General features: G+C 47.3%; 1 protein-coding gene across 1 annotated transcript in view; it reads left to right on the top strand.

The window, feature by feature from the left end:
* Nucleotides 1-245: 245 nt before the first annotated feature.
* Nucleotides 246-17,898, top strand: part of tenm3 (teneurin transmembrane protein 3) — a 212,130-nt gene continuing 194,477 nt past the window's right edge. Inside the window, 1 exon segment of the mRNA XM_048239387.1 lies at nt 246-522. Coding sequence (XP_048095344.1) covers nt 315-522 — 208 coding nt within the window. The 5' untranslated portion in view covers nt 246-314.

The following is a 17,898-nucleotide window of genomic DNA, read 5'->3' as shown; positions in this document are numbered from 1 at the left end:
AGTATTTCGTCCTACTGTACTGTATGTTGTGCTGTGTCCACGCTACAGACTGCGTATTCCGTGTTGACCTGTGTTGGTCTGTGTTAGTTCCCTCCATGGTCGTGCCACAGAGCAGAAAATACTGTAGGTAGGAGCAGGAGTGCTCTGTGCCGTGTGTGTGTAGGTGGTGGTGGTGGGGGTGCTGAATGGTATTGACCCGTCCGTGTGTTTGACCGCGTCCCCTCCTCCTGCGCTCCACAGGGCAGAACTTTAACCTGCGCCAGCTGGGCATCTGCGAGCCAGCCACCCGGCGCGGCCTGGCCTTTTGCGCCGAGATGGGCCTGCCGCACCGCGGCTACTCGGTGGGCGCCGGCTCCGACGTGGACACGGAGAACGAGGGCGTGATGTCGCCAGAGCGAGCCATGCGCCTGTGGGGCCGCGGCGTCAAGTCGGGCGGACGCGGCTCCTGCCTGTCCAGCCGCTCCAATTCGGCGCTCACACTGACCGACACCGAGCACGAGAACAAGTCGGACAGCGAGAACGGTGAGTACTGCTGGACAAGTGTCTGTTTGTCTGTGTGTTTGTTTGACTACTAACTCGCAGCTGTCGCCGGCCTGCTCTGGCACTGAGTGGACAACATCTTTATGCCTCATTTGTACAAGTGGCTAAACAAACACACACACACACACACACACACACACACACACACACACACACACACACACACACACACACACAAATACTCACACACACATGCACACACACACACACACACACACACACACACACACACACACACACACACACACACACTTCTCACACACACTCATATACAGACGTTTACTCAAGACGAATACTCACACATGGACTTTAGTTAAGTGTTCACAAACACTGATGTACACTCAACTGGGAATCCTTTTGAAGCTCATTCTCTTTGATTGTGATAATGGTACTGTGAATATTTGAGTAAACAAATGTGCATTTGTGTGTGTGTGTGTGTGTGTGTGTGTGTGTGTGTGTGTGTGTGTGTGTGTGCGTGCGTGCCTGCACATGTGTACATGTGTGTGTGTATTTAGCAGGTGTGTACCGGCATATGAGCTCACATTGTGACATCTACTGGCTTCTACCCTGTCTGACTCCGTCTTGCTCCCAATGAGAAAGCAGGCAGTGTGTGTGTGTGTGTGTGTGTGTGTGTAGGTATCTCGGGCTCTTCTCTACCGCTCAGCCTTGTCTACCACATGGGCGTGTCAATTAGCTACGCACAGCTACCCGCCGACTCCTTCCCATTGGTTGAGCCGCTTCGCCTCTCACTCTCGTCGTCAAAGGCGGCGAGCCTATCAGGCACCCCCGGCACCCCAGCCAGGCAGCCGGGTTTGTGGCAGCGGCTCGGCAGAGTGCAGTGGGGTGGGCGGGCGTGGGGCAGAGAGAATGGCAGAAGGAGAGGGAGAGGGGAGTGTGGCTCCTTGATGGCTTTGTTGTGGCGACGGCAGCCTAGGGAATCCACCCAGGTCCCAGTCACCTGCTCCTTGTGCTCTGGGATCCTGCTGTGCAATCAAAGGCGGCTTTGTGGGATGGAGGGAGGGAGGGAGGGGGGGGGGGGAGGCTGCACCTCTACGCCAGCGGAATGCCACCATGGCTGAGTGCGCGTCGACAATGCCTGATTAACAGGCCCCAACGGTTTGAAGTGCAAATTTGATCAGGCTTGAAACCTGAAAGAGTGACGGGAGCAATAGAACAGGAAGAGAGGGAGGAGCGACTCTCGCAATCTCTCTCCCTCTGCCTCTTTCTTCCTCTCTCTCTCTCTCTCTCTCTCTTTTCTCTTTTCTTTTTTTAACTCTCTTTTTTACTCACATTCTCAAAACAGTCATGGTGGTTCAAAGAGTTCTCAGGTGGCAGCGCTTTGTTTTTGGTCCTGACTGTCGTCGACACCACGTTTGTTTTTGCATGAAAAAGTTGTTGAGAAGCCCACTTGTGTCTTCTGAATATTTTTTTCTCCTTTTTTGTTTTGTGTTTTTTTTTCACGTCTTTAAATATTTCAGTTTTGTTTTTCACTCACATCCAATCAGGTGTACGCTGTCTGAGCAGTCAACCTGCTGACAGGGAGAAAAAAGTAATGTTTTAAAAAAACAGAAAAAAAAACACAGAGAAACTGGGTGCTAATTCATTATTTTAATTCATATTATTTTTTGCATACATCTCTCTCTCCCTCACCCCCCCCCCCTCCTTCCATTTATTGCTAGCTAAACTCATTCATTAACAGGCCTCAGAGACCTGCTCTTACAGGTGTTTTGTGTTGCTAACCTTTGAAAAGACCTTATATAATCACTTTCATTAGGGCCTCCTGCCTTAATTAAGCTCAAACTCAAAGCGCTGATCGTGCCGCTTTCCCAGGTTTTTGCTGCTATTATGATATGAGTTTTTTTTTTTTTTTTTTTTAAGTCAATCTTTTTTTCCATTATTAGATTTTAAGCTCCACACGCATCTAAATAAGCATTTGCTTGCACATTCTCCAATAAATTACTCTCTGCTCCAAACACGTCATTTAGCCGAGGCCGTTTACAGTCATAGCAATAAAAGCAGCTTTAGGCTGTGTGGCAGTGCGCTGTTCTACAGATCCTGAGGTGAATGGGCCGAGGATGACAGATCTGAATGTGAGGGTATTATGGGGTATTATGTGGCCATTATCTAAGTGAGGGGCCTGAGTGACAGCAGAGCAGGCGATAGAGGCTGGACGCGGGGTTGACCACGGCTCGGAGGCATATGCTTAAGGTGTCTGAGCCCTAAGCCCTGACGAGTGACAGGTGTCAGACGCACGCTGGGAGAGGGAGAGAGAGAGGCCGATTAGACCCAGATTGTAAATAAGGCTGTTTATAGGGCCTGTCCACAACAGCAGAATGCAGAGAGAGAGAGATGGAGAGAGAGAAAGAGAGAGGGATTTGACAGAGAGAGAGCAAGAATAATAAGTAAAATAAGGAATTGTTCATTTATATGACACATTCTTCATGCACAACATGTGACACAAAGCACTTTACACATAGAACACAAAGACATAACAAACAATGAAATCAATCCAAATAAAGTGAAATTAGTCCACTGGTTAAATTAGTCCAAATAAAGTGAAATTAGTCCACTGGTTAAATTAGTCCAAATAAAGTTAAATTAGTCCACTGGTTAAATTAGTCCACTAGTTAAATTAGTCCATTGGTTAAATTAGTCCAAATAAAGTTAAATTAGTCCACTAGTTAAATGAGTCCAAATAAAGTTAAATTAGTCCACTAGTTAAATTAGTCCACTGGTTAAATGACTCCACTGGTTAAATTAGTCCACTAGCTAAATTAGTCCATTGGTTAAATTATTCCACTAGTTAAATTAGTCCACTTGTTAAATTTTACCAGCTGAAAATGTCAATGAACAGCAGCAGTCCTGAGTCCTAACCTCCCTGAGCAGAGGCTGAAAGTGCAGCTTGACTGGTCACGGCTGGACGGATCTCTCAATAGAGCGAGCAATATGGGTCTATCCAAGGCTTAGTTCTTCAGCCCAATAGAGTAGCGTTAACATTGCAGACAATGAATTGAGAACGTTGTACACAATGAATACGTTTAGCGAGATGATTTAAATACATAAGTAGAACAAAACATTACATACAATTACGAAAATAATAATTTCCAAAACAAGATCCCAGATGTTGTGACTCATACGTGTACCCGTAACCTAGCAACAAAAAGAGAGAGAGCGAGAGTGAGAGAGAGTGTGAGAGTGTTTCAGCGCTGTGGCTTTTATTTAGTTACCAGAACTGGGTTGGTGCAGCGTGAAGATGGTGTGCTGTGGGGCCCGCTGAGGTAGCTCTTGACGTGAGTGTGGAGAAAAAAGATCTCTCCAGCCATATCAAATGATTTCCTGTTTACATGTGCTCGGCGTCACCTAGCCAGTGCAGTGGAAGAAAGCCTGTCCAAATGATTGGCACGCTGTTTGGATTTACCTTTTTTCATGTTCATTTCTCTCTCTCTCTCTCTTTCTCTCTCTCTCTCTCTCTCTCTCTCTCTCTCTCTTCTTTTTCTCGCTCTTTCTCTCTCTCAATTTCTCTCTCTTACTAACTCTCCTCACTTCCCATGGTTCAAATCATTACTTTTCAAGGACTTTGTGTGTGTGTGTGTGTGTGTGTACAGAGAGGACTGGGATGTTGACGCTGAGCTCTCAGTCTGTGTTTATACTTTGGGGCTACTGGGCCAACTTTGGGGCTACTGGGCCAACTTCAAAAGCCCGGGAGGTAATTCCATTTTGGGCAAGCCAGGATTAATACACGTCGTAGAGAGAGAGAGAGAGGGAGGGAGGGAGGGAGGGGGAGATGGAGGGGGATAGTGTTTGTCTTGCTGTCTTACGCAGCCTCTCACTGTGCTGGTTGGACAGAGCAGTGTTTTTCCCCTAGCTGTACCCCCCCCCCCCACACACACACACACACACACACCATTCACCAGGAGCACCCTATTACACCTAAACAAGCAGAAAGAATGTTCAGAGAAATGTTCCCACTAGACCTTGCTAGTAGCTCAGTGCCGCCTCCGAGGAATTCATTTCCTGAGAGGAAGGCCTGCAGAGGACAGAGGTGCAGGGCGGTCCAGTCTCTTTCAGTCAGGGCCCCCGCAGCTGTGTGGTGTGTGTGTGTGTGTGTGTGTGTGTGTGTGTGTGTGTGTTACAATGTGAGAAAGAAAGATAGCAGGGCAGAGACCTGAAACATAAACACACACACACACACACACACACACACATACAGAGAGAGAGAGACAAATAGAGAAAGGTGTGCATGTTTTCTTTAGCTATCTCAAGGGGGACATTTGAGCCTGGGATGGTCCTCACCCCAAGCCCATCAGAGACACTCTCTCTGGGTCACTGGACACCTGGGCTGGCCCTCACGGGAGCCTGGAGCTTTTATGAGCACGAGAGAAAGCAGGCCTGTGCGATCGCACACACACACACACACACACACACACGTGCGCCGCGAGCATGGCGCCACCTCTCCTGCGGATCCAAGGGCACAGAAGTCTGTGTGAAAAGAAAGGGAAAAAAGCAATCAAGCTGCCACTGGCCTGCAGTGGCCACCAAAGCTCTCTTGCTGTCTCTGGACAGTCATGCATGAGGCAGCATGGACCGGCGCAGGCCGAACGTGCCACTAATTTCCCCATGTGAACCACGCACAGCCACATGCACAGCCACACGCACAAACAGAAAAAGCACCCACTCTGGGCCTCTGGAGAGCTCCATTTTATTCCTGCTTTGTTCATGCACCAGCATGAAGGCTCTTCGTTTTCAGTTGCACTATTTTAGCTGTAGAATGACATTATGGTGTTATGAGTGCTGTGGGGTTATTTTGTGGACACCGACATACTAACTTTAGTTTCATGTCATATTTTTCTGTGGACTTTTTTTTTGTGGACTTTGTTTTCGACTTCGTGTTTTGGCCCTGTATGCTTGGAGCCCAGCACCTTGTACCAGCAGCAGCAGCAGCAGCGGCAGCATCAAAGATGGCCCCCCACAATCGACTGATCTCTCCTGGGCTCTGCTGAGGAACAGGCTGCAGGACCCTCTGCCCACAATTCAGAGTCTCGTTAGTGGAGCTGACTGAGTGTGACTGAGACTTTAATCTGCTATATTTTATGCTTCTGATACTTCGTATTTATTTATTTTCATGTTTGTTTCATTTCTTATTTATGTCTCATTTTTAATTATTTAATAATGCTGTATGCCTTTGTAAGAACCTCGCCTGGTGGAGAGCTGCAGCAGCTTACATTGCATGGGCTGTGCTACTAGTATCTCAGCATGTGCGTGTGTGCAAATGTGTGTGTTTGTGTTTGGCCATGTCTGTGCGTGTGTGTATGTGTGTGAGTGTGAGTGTATGTGTGTGTGTGAGAGTGTGTGTGTGTGTGTGTGTGTGTGTGTGTGTTGTGTGTGTGTGTGTGTGAGTGTGTGTGTGTGTGTGTGTGTGTGTGTGTGTGTGTGTGTGTGTGTGTGTGTGTGTGTGTGTGTGCGCGTGTGTGTGTGTGTGTGTGTATGTATGTGTGTGTGTGTGTTGGGGGGGGGGGGGGGTTTAGGGAGGAGGATTTGCCCCCGTCATGTCTGAATCCCTGTTTGCTCACAGTTAGATATCCCCAACCAATCTGACAGCACTGTCCCAGGCACTTAGTCTGCCCGCTCAGCTACCCCCTCCATAGGCCATATCTGTAGCTACCTGTTTCATTCACTTTACTCATAATTATTTAGACTAGTCGGAATAGTCTTGAACTCTTTATTACTTACTTTTTCTCTCTCTCTCTCACTCTCACTCTCTCTCTCTTTTGTTATCTATTTATCTGAGTGTGATCTTTAAACTCCACTTTAGTGGCCACCGGTCGGTCACTAGCCAAGCCAGAGGGTCCCTCTCACTGGCTTTTCCACTTCTCTATACTCTACGGGCACTCGAGTAAGCAGCAGCTCGGGGCTAACCCAGTCCCAGCACACGGCATACTGTAGCCCCAGCACAGCACTAGTTATCACGGCTCGGCCACTACTGTGTGCTGTGTGGCATCTGGAGAGGGAGAGGGTTCACCACTTGTGGCATGGCTAGCAAATTTTTTTGGGGGTGCGATTGGCGAGATTAACGAGATTAAGAAATAGGTGTCAACAACAATGCAAATCCTGTAAATATCTTAACCAGCTTAGCCAGCCTTTTGAGCCTGTCATCCAGCAGGAGCTTGGGCAGTCAGAGGGCTTATGCTGAGATGCACACGCGCGCGCGCACACACACACACACTATTATATTAGTTATATATAATTTACAAATATTCAACTATGTGCATGCTGACAACACACACACACACACACACACACACACACACACACACACACACACACACACACACACAAACACCCACCCACACACACACCCACACACACATTTATACATAGTTCACAGCAACACATCCAATTACTTCAGGTATCTCCACTGAAATGCTAAACAAGCAATTAGGCCTTTTGGATGTTAGTGTTGTCTGTTCATTTGCCTGCCGTGTCTCTGTGCGAGGTTAATGTATGTTTGATGCTCCCTGGGCAGCCCCCCCCCCCCCAAAGGCCATGCTCCTACACACACGTCTGCTTTAATTGAAGCAGGAGTGGAGCAGACCAAAAGCAGACAAGTCGTTTTAAACCAAATGCGTGCATCAATTAGGCAATTAGGCAGTGCTGACACAAAGATGATGATAGCCTGACTTTTTGCAGCTAGAGGGAATGAGAGAAAGAGGAAAAAAGAGAGTGAGTGAGAGAGAGAAAAAAGGAAAGCCAAATACAAAATGGGGGGTTGTCATTACATAAGCAGAGACCAAATGGCACCAGCTGATTACAGCGATGATCAAGAGGGAGCAGAGCTCCACACAGAGGGAGCTGCCGAATAGAACTTAGAACCGGCAGCCTTTACACACTTTGGAGCACCGCGTCCAGTGCCTGTGTGCAGGGTGCGATTTGTAGGGGGGGATGGTGAGGATTTCCCCCCCTCTGGTTTTCTTATCCCTACCTCTGCTAAATTATTTTTATCCCCGGTGGGGACAACATTTATCCCCCTCTGCCCCTCATATTGATTAATGCTACTTCATATAAGTAAAGCTGGCTGCAAACGTGAGAACAGTCTAGTAGGCTAGCCTACATAATAATCTGACATCAGAAACGTACCGTCACCGTCAGCACTCATGCTGCTGACAGAGTGGCTGCGTGATAACTTAATTTGGCCTTGATCGTGCAGGACATTTCAGAATGTTGAGTGTGTAATCCATCATAAATGGCTAGTTTCAATGGAAAAGTTAGCTGGACAAATGAAAGAAAAACGAAGGATTCAGTGAAGCATATCATCATATTTTAGAACCTTCAAAATGTAGAAAACTGATGCAACTGAGATGGAGGACAACTGCACGTAAGTAGAACGTAGGCCTATTGTCCCAAGGAACTTACATTAAATGAGGAGATATTTGCTGAATGTCACAAAAGTGTTACAGAAATTGCTTGGCACGCTTATTCAATGGCTCTCTGCGGAAACACCTGTAGTTTGCGGAGGAATGAGCGAGAAAGCACTTCGTTTGATAAATCAGCCAGTAGGCTAGGCCTAGTAGACAAATAACTTTCAGAAATAATCTGTAGGCTACTGCAAAACGAATGTTGGTGGGTATTTAAACTATCTAGCGGGTGTTTTAACAGCTGCAAGAAATAGAAGCTCCATATGGTCTTTATGTTCTGGTTGGTAAATTATTTTCATAAAACTTCAAGTTGCCCTATAACTTAACTCTCCAAACTCTTCACTGCACTGTAGCCGATTAACTGACAGTATGATAGTAGGCTATTTATTTTCTGTAGGCTAATAAACACATTTATTTGTTCAACTTTTGCAATATTAAGCACTTGTCTACTGAATGCAAATCAGCAGGAGAGAGATATGCGTAGCCTCGCAGCGCGTGTGGCGCAATGTGTAGGCTATTTGGTTACCAACTAACACTGTTAGCCAATTCACTAACTTAAGACTTCAGTGCCATCAGATACAACGTTTTTTTACACAACGAATACAGAAAGGATGGAGGCAGCAAAAGTAGAGGAGTCATTTAAGATGGGGCAAGAACAAGGTGAATTTGTATGCTTGTCAAAACGTAGTCCTACCCTGCATTAGAGGAGCTGATCATCATACCAAGCACACTTGCTGTTTAAAGTCATACACCACGGTACACTAAAACTAAAATGGGGTTACAAACTTATTCAAAATCATCCCCCCCTCTGGTTTTTACACAAATCGCACCCTGCCTGTGTGTGTGTGTGTGTGTGTGTGTGTGTGTGTGTGTGTGTGGACTAGTTTGCCCCCCGCCACCACGGCCTTTCATTGCCTGATGAATCCTTTGTGTTTAGTTCCCCTTTGAGAGACACTGGCGTCCACATGCAACTCTGACTGGAGACCTACACAGAGGCTAAGACTGTCTTTGAATCATTGTGTGAATCATGTCTTTATTTTGTTGGTTTGGTACAGAACTGTTGGCTGAATCAAAAGTCACCTCCAAAAGTGTCTGTCCTCCATGCCTCTGTGGTTTGGCATGAATCATGCTTATGGTGGATAACGCAAACACACAAAAGCAGATCTCTCCGTGAGTGATGGAGTGAGTGAGTGACTGGTGAATTACTGTTGGACAAAATATGATCAAATAAACAACCTAAAATTGATCCGAGATAAGTGGAGAAGCATTTTCGACTCCAACCACTCATCAACCATTATTCATCATGTCTGTGGCTTGATGTCTGCATTGTGGAGATAACAACTCGATGCAGGTACCCTTGGCATGGAAATAAGCATGGGTACACTCTCCCCGCACGTCTCCAGCTGCTCGAGGAGAAGGCCACTGCTGTAATTGAAGCGGCACTTTGTTTTGTTGCAGTTGAGAACCGGCACCCATTGAGTCTGTATTGAAGTCTGTTTGTACGAGCTCTTAGCGTGGATCCTGCTGACTCCCATTATCAGGCAGGCTGTTTGCGACGGCACTACTCGACCCTTCGGAGGTCTTTCATTTGAATTGGTTTTGGTCTTTTTATTTTTTAGCATGACCTCTTATTTCACTCTGAAATTGCTCTCTTCAATTGTTTTGTTTTTGTCTTGGAATTTAGATTAGGATGTGATGTCTGTGGCTGAAAATACCTTGGTGTGTTCTTTTGTGTGTGTGTGTGTGTGTGTGTGTGTGTGTGTGTGTGTGTGTGTGTGTGTGTGTGTGCGTGCGTGCCTGCATGCGCGCGTGTGTGTGTGTGTGTGTGTGAGTGTGAGTTAACATGCCAGTGAATATTGAGCGTGGAGAGGGTTATCGTCTGTGCAGATACTGTCACGTGTCCCTCCCTCATAAGGCAGTCGGTCGTTCGTTGGTGGAAAGCATGTTCCCACTTCCCAGCTCGAGAGGACAAGTACCGGCTGCCCTCAGTCTGACCCTGGACACTGGCATGGGCAGTGTTCTTGTCCTGGAGGAGAAGCCGGGCTGGGGTAGGGAGGGTGGAGGGAGGGGGTAGGGAGGGTGGAGGGTGTAAAGGTGAGGCATGAGCCCTTCCTCTACATGGTGACTCTTCCTCTGACAGTGTTTGTTTGGAGAGATGGGCTATCAGCAGCAGGCTCACTGACCCTGGCCGTGGACAATTGTGTCTGTGTTTACACACAAACCACACTACTTCCTGAAGCACACCCTCTTCATGCACATGTTGGTGTGTGTGTTTGTTGTGTGTGTGTGTTTGTGTGTGTGTGTGTGTGTGTGTGTGTGTGTGTGTGTGTGTGTGTGTGTGTGTGTGTGTGTGTGTGTGTGCATTTTTGTGTGTGAAGAAGAGAGTATTTAGTTAATATGTCTGTGTGTTTGTCACATATTTGAATGCACACATGTTCATTACATGCATGTTCAAACATGTAATTGGATGGGAGTGTGAGAGGTGTGTGCGCATACACACATGCTAAACCCCAAGAGGGCTGTCAGCATGAATACCCACCAACAACAACAGCAACAGCAACACCCTCCCCCAACAGCCTCTTCATACATCAATCACGTCCTACACAGAATGCAAACACAATCACTTGCACCAGGACAAAGGAAGCAGGAAGCTTCTTTACACCTTGTGTGTGTGTGTGTGTGGGGTGGAGGGTGAGGGCATGTTTGGGTATTTATGCTTGCGTCCTTCTGTGTTAATTACTGACCTGTCCGTCACCACCGATCTCTCTGCTCACCTCTTGCCCCTGTCCTCCACAAATTAATGTGTTTATGTTGTCCCCCTCACGAGCCACCCAAACAAGGTGGGCCTTTTCAGACACGCTGTAATCACACACAGCATGGTCCAGTCCACCTCTGTCACAGCTATTTTGCGCTCCTGTGTCCAATCGACGGCGTAGCCACACTGTTGGCTTTTTCCGTTGTGTATCTTATTCGTCTACATAGCTCACAGCTGTCCCGCCTGTTGGAGGGACAAACTCCATAGGCAGCTGTGTTTTCAGCACCTTGCTTAAATTTTGTAAAAATTAGCAAGAAATAGACACAGTATATTCAGAGAAACTTTTTTGTATTCTTCTGGAGTTGGTGGTAGTGCTTTGGACTATGGGGAGTAGAAGAGTGGGGGTCCAAGTAGATAGTTGCCAAATCAATTATCACAGTTTTGCTAGATAGTTGCCAAATCAATTATCACAGTTTTGCTGGTGGATCATTTGAAATGGTGATCTTGAACCAGATGTTGTGCTTTTTTTAGAAAGCAGAAAGAATGTTTTTTTTTGTTTGTCTGCTTGTTTGTTTGTTTGTTTCTATAAACAAATGTCTAACTGGAAAGTCAAGGCAAATTTGCCTGAACAGTTTTGCCATCTAGTTGTCAGGCTCAAAGTCACCGGACGCCTGCACTGGGTGTACTTCTGTTTGCATTCACAAACATCTGTCACTGCGCGTTTGTAGAAGTGCAACAAGGGCAACATTTGCCTCATGACTTACGATGTTCCAACATGACCTGTACATTTAATCCCCTATCTGACACCATGATTAACTGCCATGGTCTTCCCAGACTGAAAAACTGTAATATTTGTCGGTGTTTTAATATGAGTAGCCATGTGTGGAGAGTCATGAATATTTCAGTCCGGCTCTCGTCGAAGGTGCTGATCACTGGGTGAAAAACAACGGGGTGATTATGCCAAGTGAGCTGAGCCCATCAGTGAAATCACTATACATAAAACATGAAATCACACGAAGTGGCTCCGCAGATGGAAACACTAACACACATGCTAATCTCTAAATCATTGCAATCCTCTTTAGTGTGTTGAGGATCCACCGCGCACCACCGCGGAATAAATGGAAGGTTTAGCATAAAGGAAATGTAATGTAAGGTAAATGGAAATGGAAATTAATTCTGTGGAGCAGGTGTGTCATGCAAGAGCAAAAGGAAGACACAACTATGACCATATACTATAGACTCTTTGTGTTAACACATAAACCACACACTTAGTTGTTTTTTGTGTGTGTGTGTGTGTGTGTGTGTGTGTGTGTGTGTGTGTGTGTGTGTGTGTGTGTGTGTGTGTGTGTGTGTGTCTGTGTGTGTGTTCCTGCTCCATTTTCGTAATCCTGTTTGAACATGCTTTTGGAGAGCCAACTTCTGAAAAATGGCAAAATTGAGTTTAGCTTTTTTCCCCATCTAGTTAATTTTGCCTTATTCAGGAAAAAGTAATGCATACACACTATATGTTTACAGCTTCTTACTTTTAATGAATCAGTGAATAAATCAATGAATTCCTCATAAATGAAATTGCATTCCCATCTGTACAGCTTGCCTTGTTTAGCTGCTATTGAGTAGCAGAAGCACCATACACACATGGCTCGGTGTGGTGTGTGTGCATGGTACTGCAGGCAGATAGTGAGTATGTCCAGATGTAATGGGGCTTCGATAGATTTGGAGCTGCAGGCTGACGGAGAAGGTGTCGAGCAGCAAAAGGCAGCGCACAGCACTGTGCAGGGGGAGTTGGAGGTGATTTGGTCCGGGAGAGGGAGGAGCAGGAGGAGGTGGAGGAGGGCAGTGATTGGATCTGGAGCTGGAGGGCACCGTGGTGCTGCTTGTTAGACTTGGAGCCCCCTGAGCCGGCTTTCGGACCTCTGGACCACTCGCCGGGCCCGCGCTGGAGTCGCTTCAAAGCCACGTTCGTTTAATCCACGGCCAATGGCCACACAGACTTCTCAACCTCCGGCCAGCCTGTTAAGATGGACGGACACACACACACACGCACGCACGCATGCACGCACACACACACACACACACACACACACACACACACATACATATACACACACACACACACACACACACACACACACACACACACACACACACACTCACACTCACACACACGAACACGCACACACACACACACACACACACACACACATACATACATATACACACACACACACACACACACACACACACACACACACACACACACACACACACACACACATACATACATATACACACACACACACACACACACACACTCACACACACACACACACACACACACACACACACACACAGACACACACACACACACACACACTCACACACAAACACAAAGTCACACACACACACGTACATGCATACACACACTCACACACACACACACACACAAACACACACTCACACAAACACAAAGTCTCACACACACACACATACATGCATACACACACACACACACACACACACAGCCTAACTGGCCTCCATGGGAGCGGCTGAGTCAGATGAGTGAGCCCCTTCCCAGGCTTGGCAGCGGAGGGCCCAGTGGCGCAGTGAAAGAGGGCGTCATTTCCTCTCGGCCCTTCGGGCAGCGGCGCGTAAAACGTCTGGCCTCCTGGCACACTTAGCGCTCGTCTCGTAAAAATAGGGGGCCCTGAAATGTGTGCCATTACATGAAGGATGTTATACTGCCAGACCGGTTCTGTAAAAGCATTAACTGTGGACTCTAGCACTAACGCACCGTCATTAAAAAAATGAGAGTGTGTCTGACAGGGCCCGAGTCTCGCCTATGGGTGTGTGTGCATGTGTCTGTGTGTGTGCAAGTGTGTGTGCGCGGCTGTGTGTGTGCGCGAGTGTGTGTGTGTGTTTGTGTGTGTGTGTGTATGTCTGTGTGTGTGTGTGTGTACCTGTTACAGTATGGAGTAAAGGCTAAAATGGCCATACAAAATGCAATAAGCATGCTAACGTTTACAAAGTCATGTGTTACAAAATGTAAGAAGCATGCTAATATTTACAAAGTCATGTGTTACAATACGCAATAATCATGCTAACGTTTACAAAGTCATATAATAAAACAAATGCAATACGCATGCTAACGTTTACAAAGTCATGTGTTACAAAATGCAATTACCATGCTAACATTTACTAAGTCAAGCATTATCAAAGCTGTCTGTGCTGGTCAGGGAGGCGCGTGCGGGATGATAGCCAGGCGTGTGCTGGAGCAGGTAAAGCTAACAGGCTGGATGAGCCCAGTGCCGTGGTAATCAGGGAGAGGCAGCACAAGCAAGGACAACTCTGTGTGGTGTTAAAGCCAGCACTCACACACACACGGTCCCCTCCCTTGTGGTTCGTAAGTGTTGGGTTTCCTGACTGGGAAGGTCTCTGGGTTTTTTTGCCACCCATCATTATAACTGCCCCCCTCCCTCCCCTCCTGTACCCCACCACCCCCTGCTCCATTAATGAGAAGGGCCGTATGTGAGAAGGCATAGGGAATTAATCAGCACTGTTAGTGAGGACGGAGCCCAGGCCGCCTCCAGCCATCTGTGGTCAGTTTGGAGGAGAGAGAGAGAGAGAGAGAGAGAGAGAGAGAAGGGGAGAGAAAAAGAGAGAGGGGGGGGCAAACAGACTGTATGAGGGAGGTGTGGGAAATAGAGAATGAGAGGAAGAGAAAGAGAGAGAGAGAAGCAAGATAGGTAGAGCAAGATAATGAATGATAGGTAGAGCAAGATAATGAAAGGGAAAGTGAGATGGGGGAAAGGGAAAAAGAGAGAGAGAGTGGGGATATTGTGAGATGTCCAAGTTTAACCCTGCCTGTGAATGCTGCCCTCCTGTGTGGACCACTGAAGCTACTGCCTCAGGCTTTCCACTCCTCTCTCTCTCTCTCTCTCTCTCTCTCTCTCTCTCTCTCTCTCTCTCTCTCTCTAGTTTCTTTCCTTTTGTCCCAGTTCTGTATAAGGTTGCATTTTTTTTCTTTCCTCGCCCCTCAACTCTTATCATCTCTCCGTCTCTCCTCTGTCATCTCCTTCTCTTCCCCCTCTTCTGTTTTCTATTTTCCACTTGTCTTTTCTTCACTTCCCTCCTTCCTCCCCCCGCACACACTGTAACCCGAGGGCTGAAGAGTTGAGGAGTTGACAGTTTGTATATGTCTGAACTGTACACACACACTCTCTCTCAGGCACACACACACACACACACACACACACACAGAGAGAGAGAGAGAGAGAGAACTCATTATTTACATTACCATCTCTCCTCCATATTGTCGTGTTTTAAACAGCAGCTGTGAGGATCTCTGTGCAGCTGCGCTGGCCTCGCTCAATCAGGAGGAAACCAGCCAGAAGAAGCCATCAAGCCAGCCGCAAGTCCTGGGGTCTGCTGCTGCTGCTCTTGGGGTGGAGGGGTGTGTGTGTATGTGTGTGTGTGTGTGGGGGTATTTGTATAAGTGGCAGCGAAGCCCTTAACCCCCCTCTCAATCAATGCCAGTCTCCAGACACACCACACATGAGGCCTACAGACCACTGGCGCTCCCGACAGCCAGGCGCAGGCGGGGAGACACTATGCAGGCCCTGCTGCTCTTTCTCAGAGCCTCCAGGGGTGGAGGTGGAGGTGGGGAAGGTGTGGTGCGGTGCAGTGGGGAGGCGTGGTAGCGTTTCGGCAGGCCTCCCAAATTCTGTGGCAGCACTAATTAGCACCTAATCAAAGCCTGAAAGGTGGCTGCCCCCCCACACCCCCCCCCCCACCCCCCCACACACACACACACACACACACACACACACACAGGGGCTGGGCCAAACCCAGCGCAGAGCAGGGAGAGGCTTCAGCAGCCAGCGCAGCGCAGCGGTGCCGGTTTTTACGAGCGGCAGCAGGCCCAGCCTTGTCTGAATGGCTCGTGCTGCCCTCGGTCGACGACACCCTTGTGCACTCACCGCTCTGGGATGACCACATTTGGCTGCCCTGCTCCTCTCATTGACAAACATCAGTCCCTTATGTATGTATTTATTTATTTGGTAATGAAGGCTTTTAATATCGTCTGTGAAAATTGGCCCAGTACCACCACAGCTAATGCGCTGCCATTTTGAAAGCTGGCCAAAAAAAAGGAATCTCTCCCTCAGAAGGCATTTGTGGATGCCCCACTTCAATAGTGTCTGTTCAGCACCTGATTTACCCCACTCAGAATGAGACCCAATGTCAGAAATGTCAAGAGTATTTAATATGTCACACTGTGTGTGTGTGTGTGTGTGTGTGTGTGTGTGTGTGTGTGTGTGTGTGTGTGTGTGTGTGTGTGTGTGTGTGTATCTGCACTTTTTTGACACTTTCTGTCATTATTATGAGGGAAGCCTGCACTCTGCCCGTTTTAATTGCCGTGCTTAGCTAGACATAATTTAATTACAAAGATACAAGTTAATTGCTGATGAAAGTCAATCTAAATGTGACTGTAATCCACTCTGAATGACATTCAGATCAATTGAGTTTTATAGGTCACCTAAGACATTCATTTTTTGGATGGCCGACAATTGGCTTTTTAAATGCTGCTGAGAACAGGCTTGCCTGAACATAGACATCAGTCTTTCAGTACGATGAAATGGGGGAGACAGATATCAGAGAGAGAGTTTGGATATTTGAAAAGCAATTGCAGTAAAGGAGTGTGATGGTGTCTTGCCAAATGCTCTTGTCGTCTTGCAACCTTGCTAGTACAGAGACTGTGTGTGTCCTCTGCGTGTGTGTGTGTGCGTGTGCGTGTGTGTGTGTGTGTGTGTGTGTGTATGCTGTGCTTTGGAGGACATAAGGCTGGATATGCTCTCATGCACAATAGATCAGAACCACACTCTCTCTCTCCTCTCTCTCTCTCTCTCTCTCTCACACACACACACACACACACACACACACACACACACACACACACACACACACACACACACATTTTTCTTTCTTACTTGCTCTCTTCCCTCTGCTTCACTCATTTCTTTCTCAAAATCTTTTTTTCTTTTCTCTCGGTTTTGCATTCGGCCTTGTTGACGTACACAAAATGTAAGTAAACACCGTCCATGACGGTCCAAGCTAACGCGGCGTAATGTGTTCTGGGAGGCTGAGTGCTAAGCCAGCTGGTTGGCGGCGGCAGCATGCACATCTAGTCAAAGCTAGCACTCCTTCAGCAGGGGACCATTTGGTTGGTTTGCTTCAGTCTCATGAAGGGGAATTGGAAGTGCTGTGTTTGTTAGTTTAAACAATTTCTGTCAAACAGAATGCTTTCACTTTATTTGTGGATTTTCCCTAATTGCCCCTACAAGAGGATCCGAATCCGATGTTTGTTGGTTTATATGATTGCTGTGAAATAGAAGGCATGTTCTTGCGGCTGCTTGGTGTTTGGGGTATTTTGTTTTAACAGAGAAAGGAGTGATTTTGTTTATTGGTTTTGGTAATTCCTTTACATGAGCTGCTGGGAGATTTGTCCGACTGCTGGGCTAACCTCAAGTGGTATCTCTTCCCCTGGGGTCACATCCACCCAAACACTCTCTCTCTCTCTCTCTCTCTCTCTCTCTCTCTCTCTCTCTCTCTCTCTCTCTCTCCTTCACTTCTACTCTCACACACACACACACATACAGATCCCTAACACATACACCTACACTTATACGCCCCTCTCACCCACTAACTCACTCACTGTGAGTCTGTAGAGTGTCAGACAGGCTGGTGGATATTACAGGGGAAGGTTTCCTTCATGATACACAGAGGGAAAGAAAGAATGAGAGAGAGATAGAAAGAAAAGGAGATAGAGAGAGAAGGAAAGAAAGAGTGGTTTGGGGGGAGTTAAAAAAAGAGGTGTGAGACAGACCCAGGAGGAGCTGTGGGGGGAAGGAGGTGAGAAGGAAGAGGGTCCTCTCTGGGGGGCTGGACGTGTCTCTATCTCTCTAACTATCTCTCTTTTTGTGTGTTGTTCATGGACCTGCAGTGTTGTGAAAGACACACACACATAAACACATGCACAGAAGTGAACACAAGCACTAACACCGATCTGCAGCAGGACCCAGATGAGAGTGTGAGCACTCCCACTCCAACATGCACACTCTCTCTGCCTCACAGGGCGCTGAGAAATGGGGATTCAGCTCCTGAGAGGAGACCACTTCACTGAGTCACACACACACA

The sequence above is a fragment of the Alosa alosa genome, chromosome 1 (genome assembly GCF_017589495.1).
Source record: "Alosa alosa isolate M-15738 ecotype Scorff River chromosome 1, AALO_Geno_1.1, whole genome shotgun sequence".
NCBI lineage: Eukaryota > Metazoa > Chordata > Actinopteri > Clupeiformes > Clupeidae > Alosa > Alosa alosa.
The sequence above is the reverse complement of the archived record's forward strand: the minus strand, read 5'-3'. Positions and strand labels throughout refer to the sequence as shown.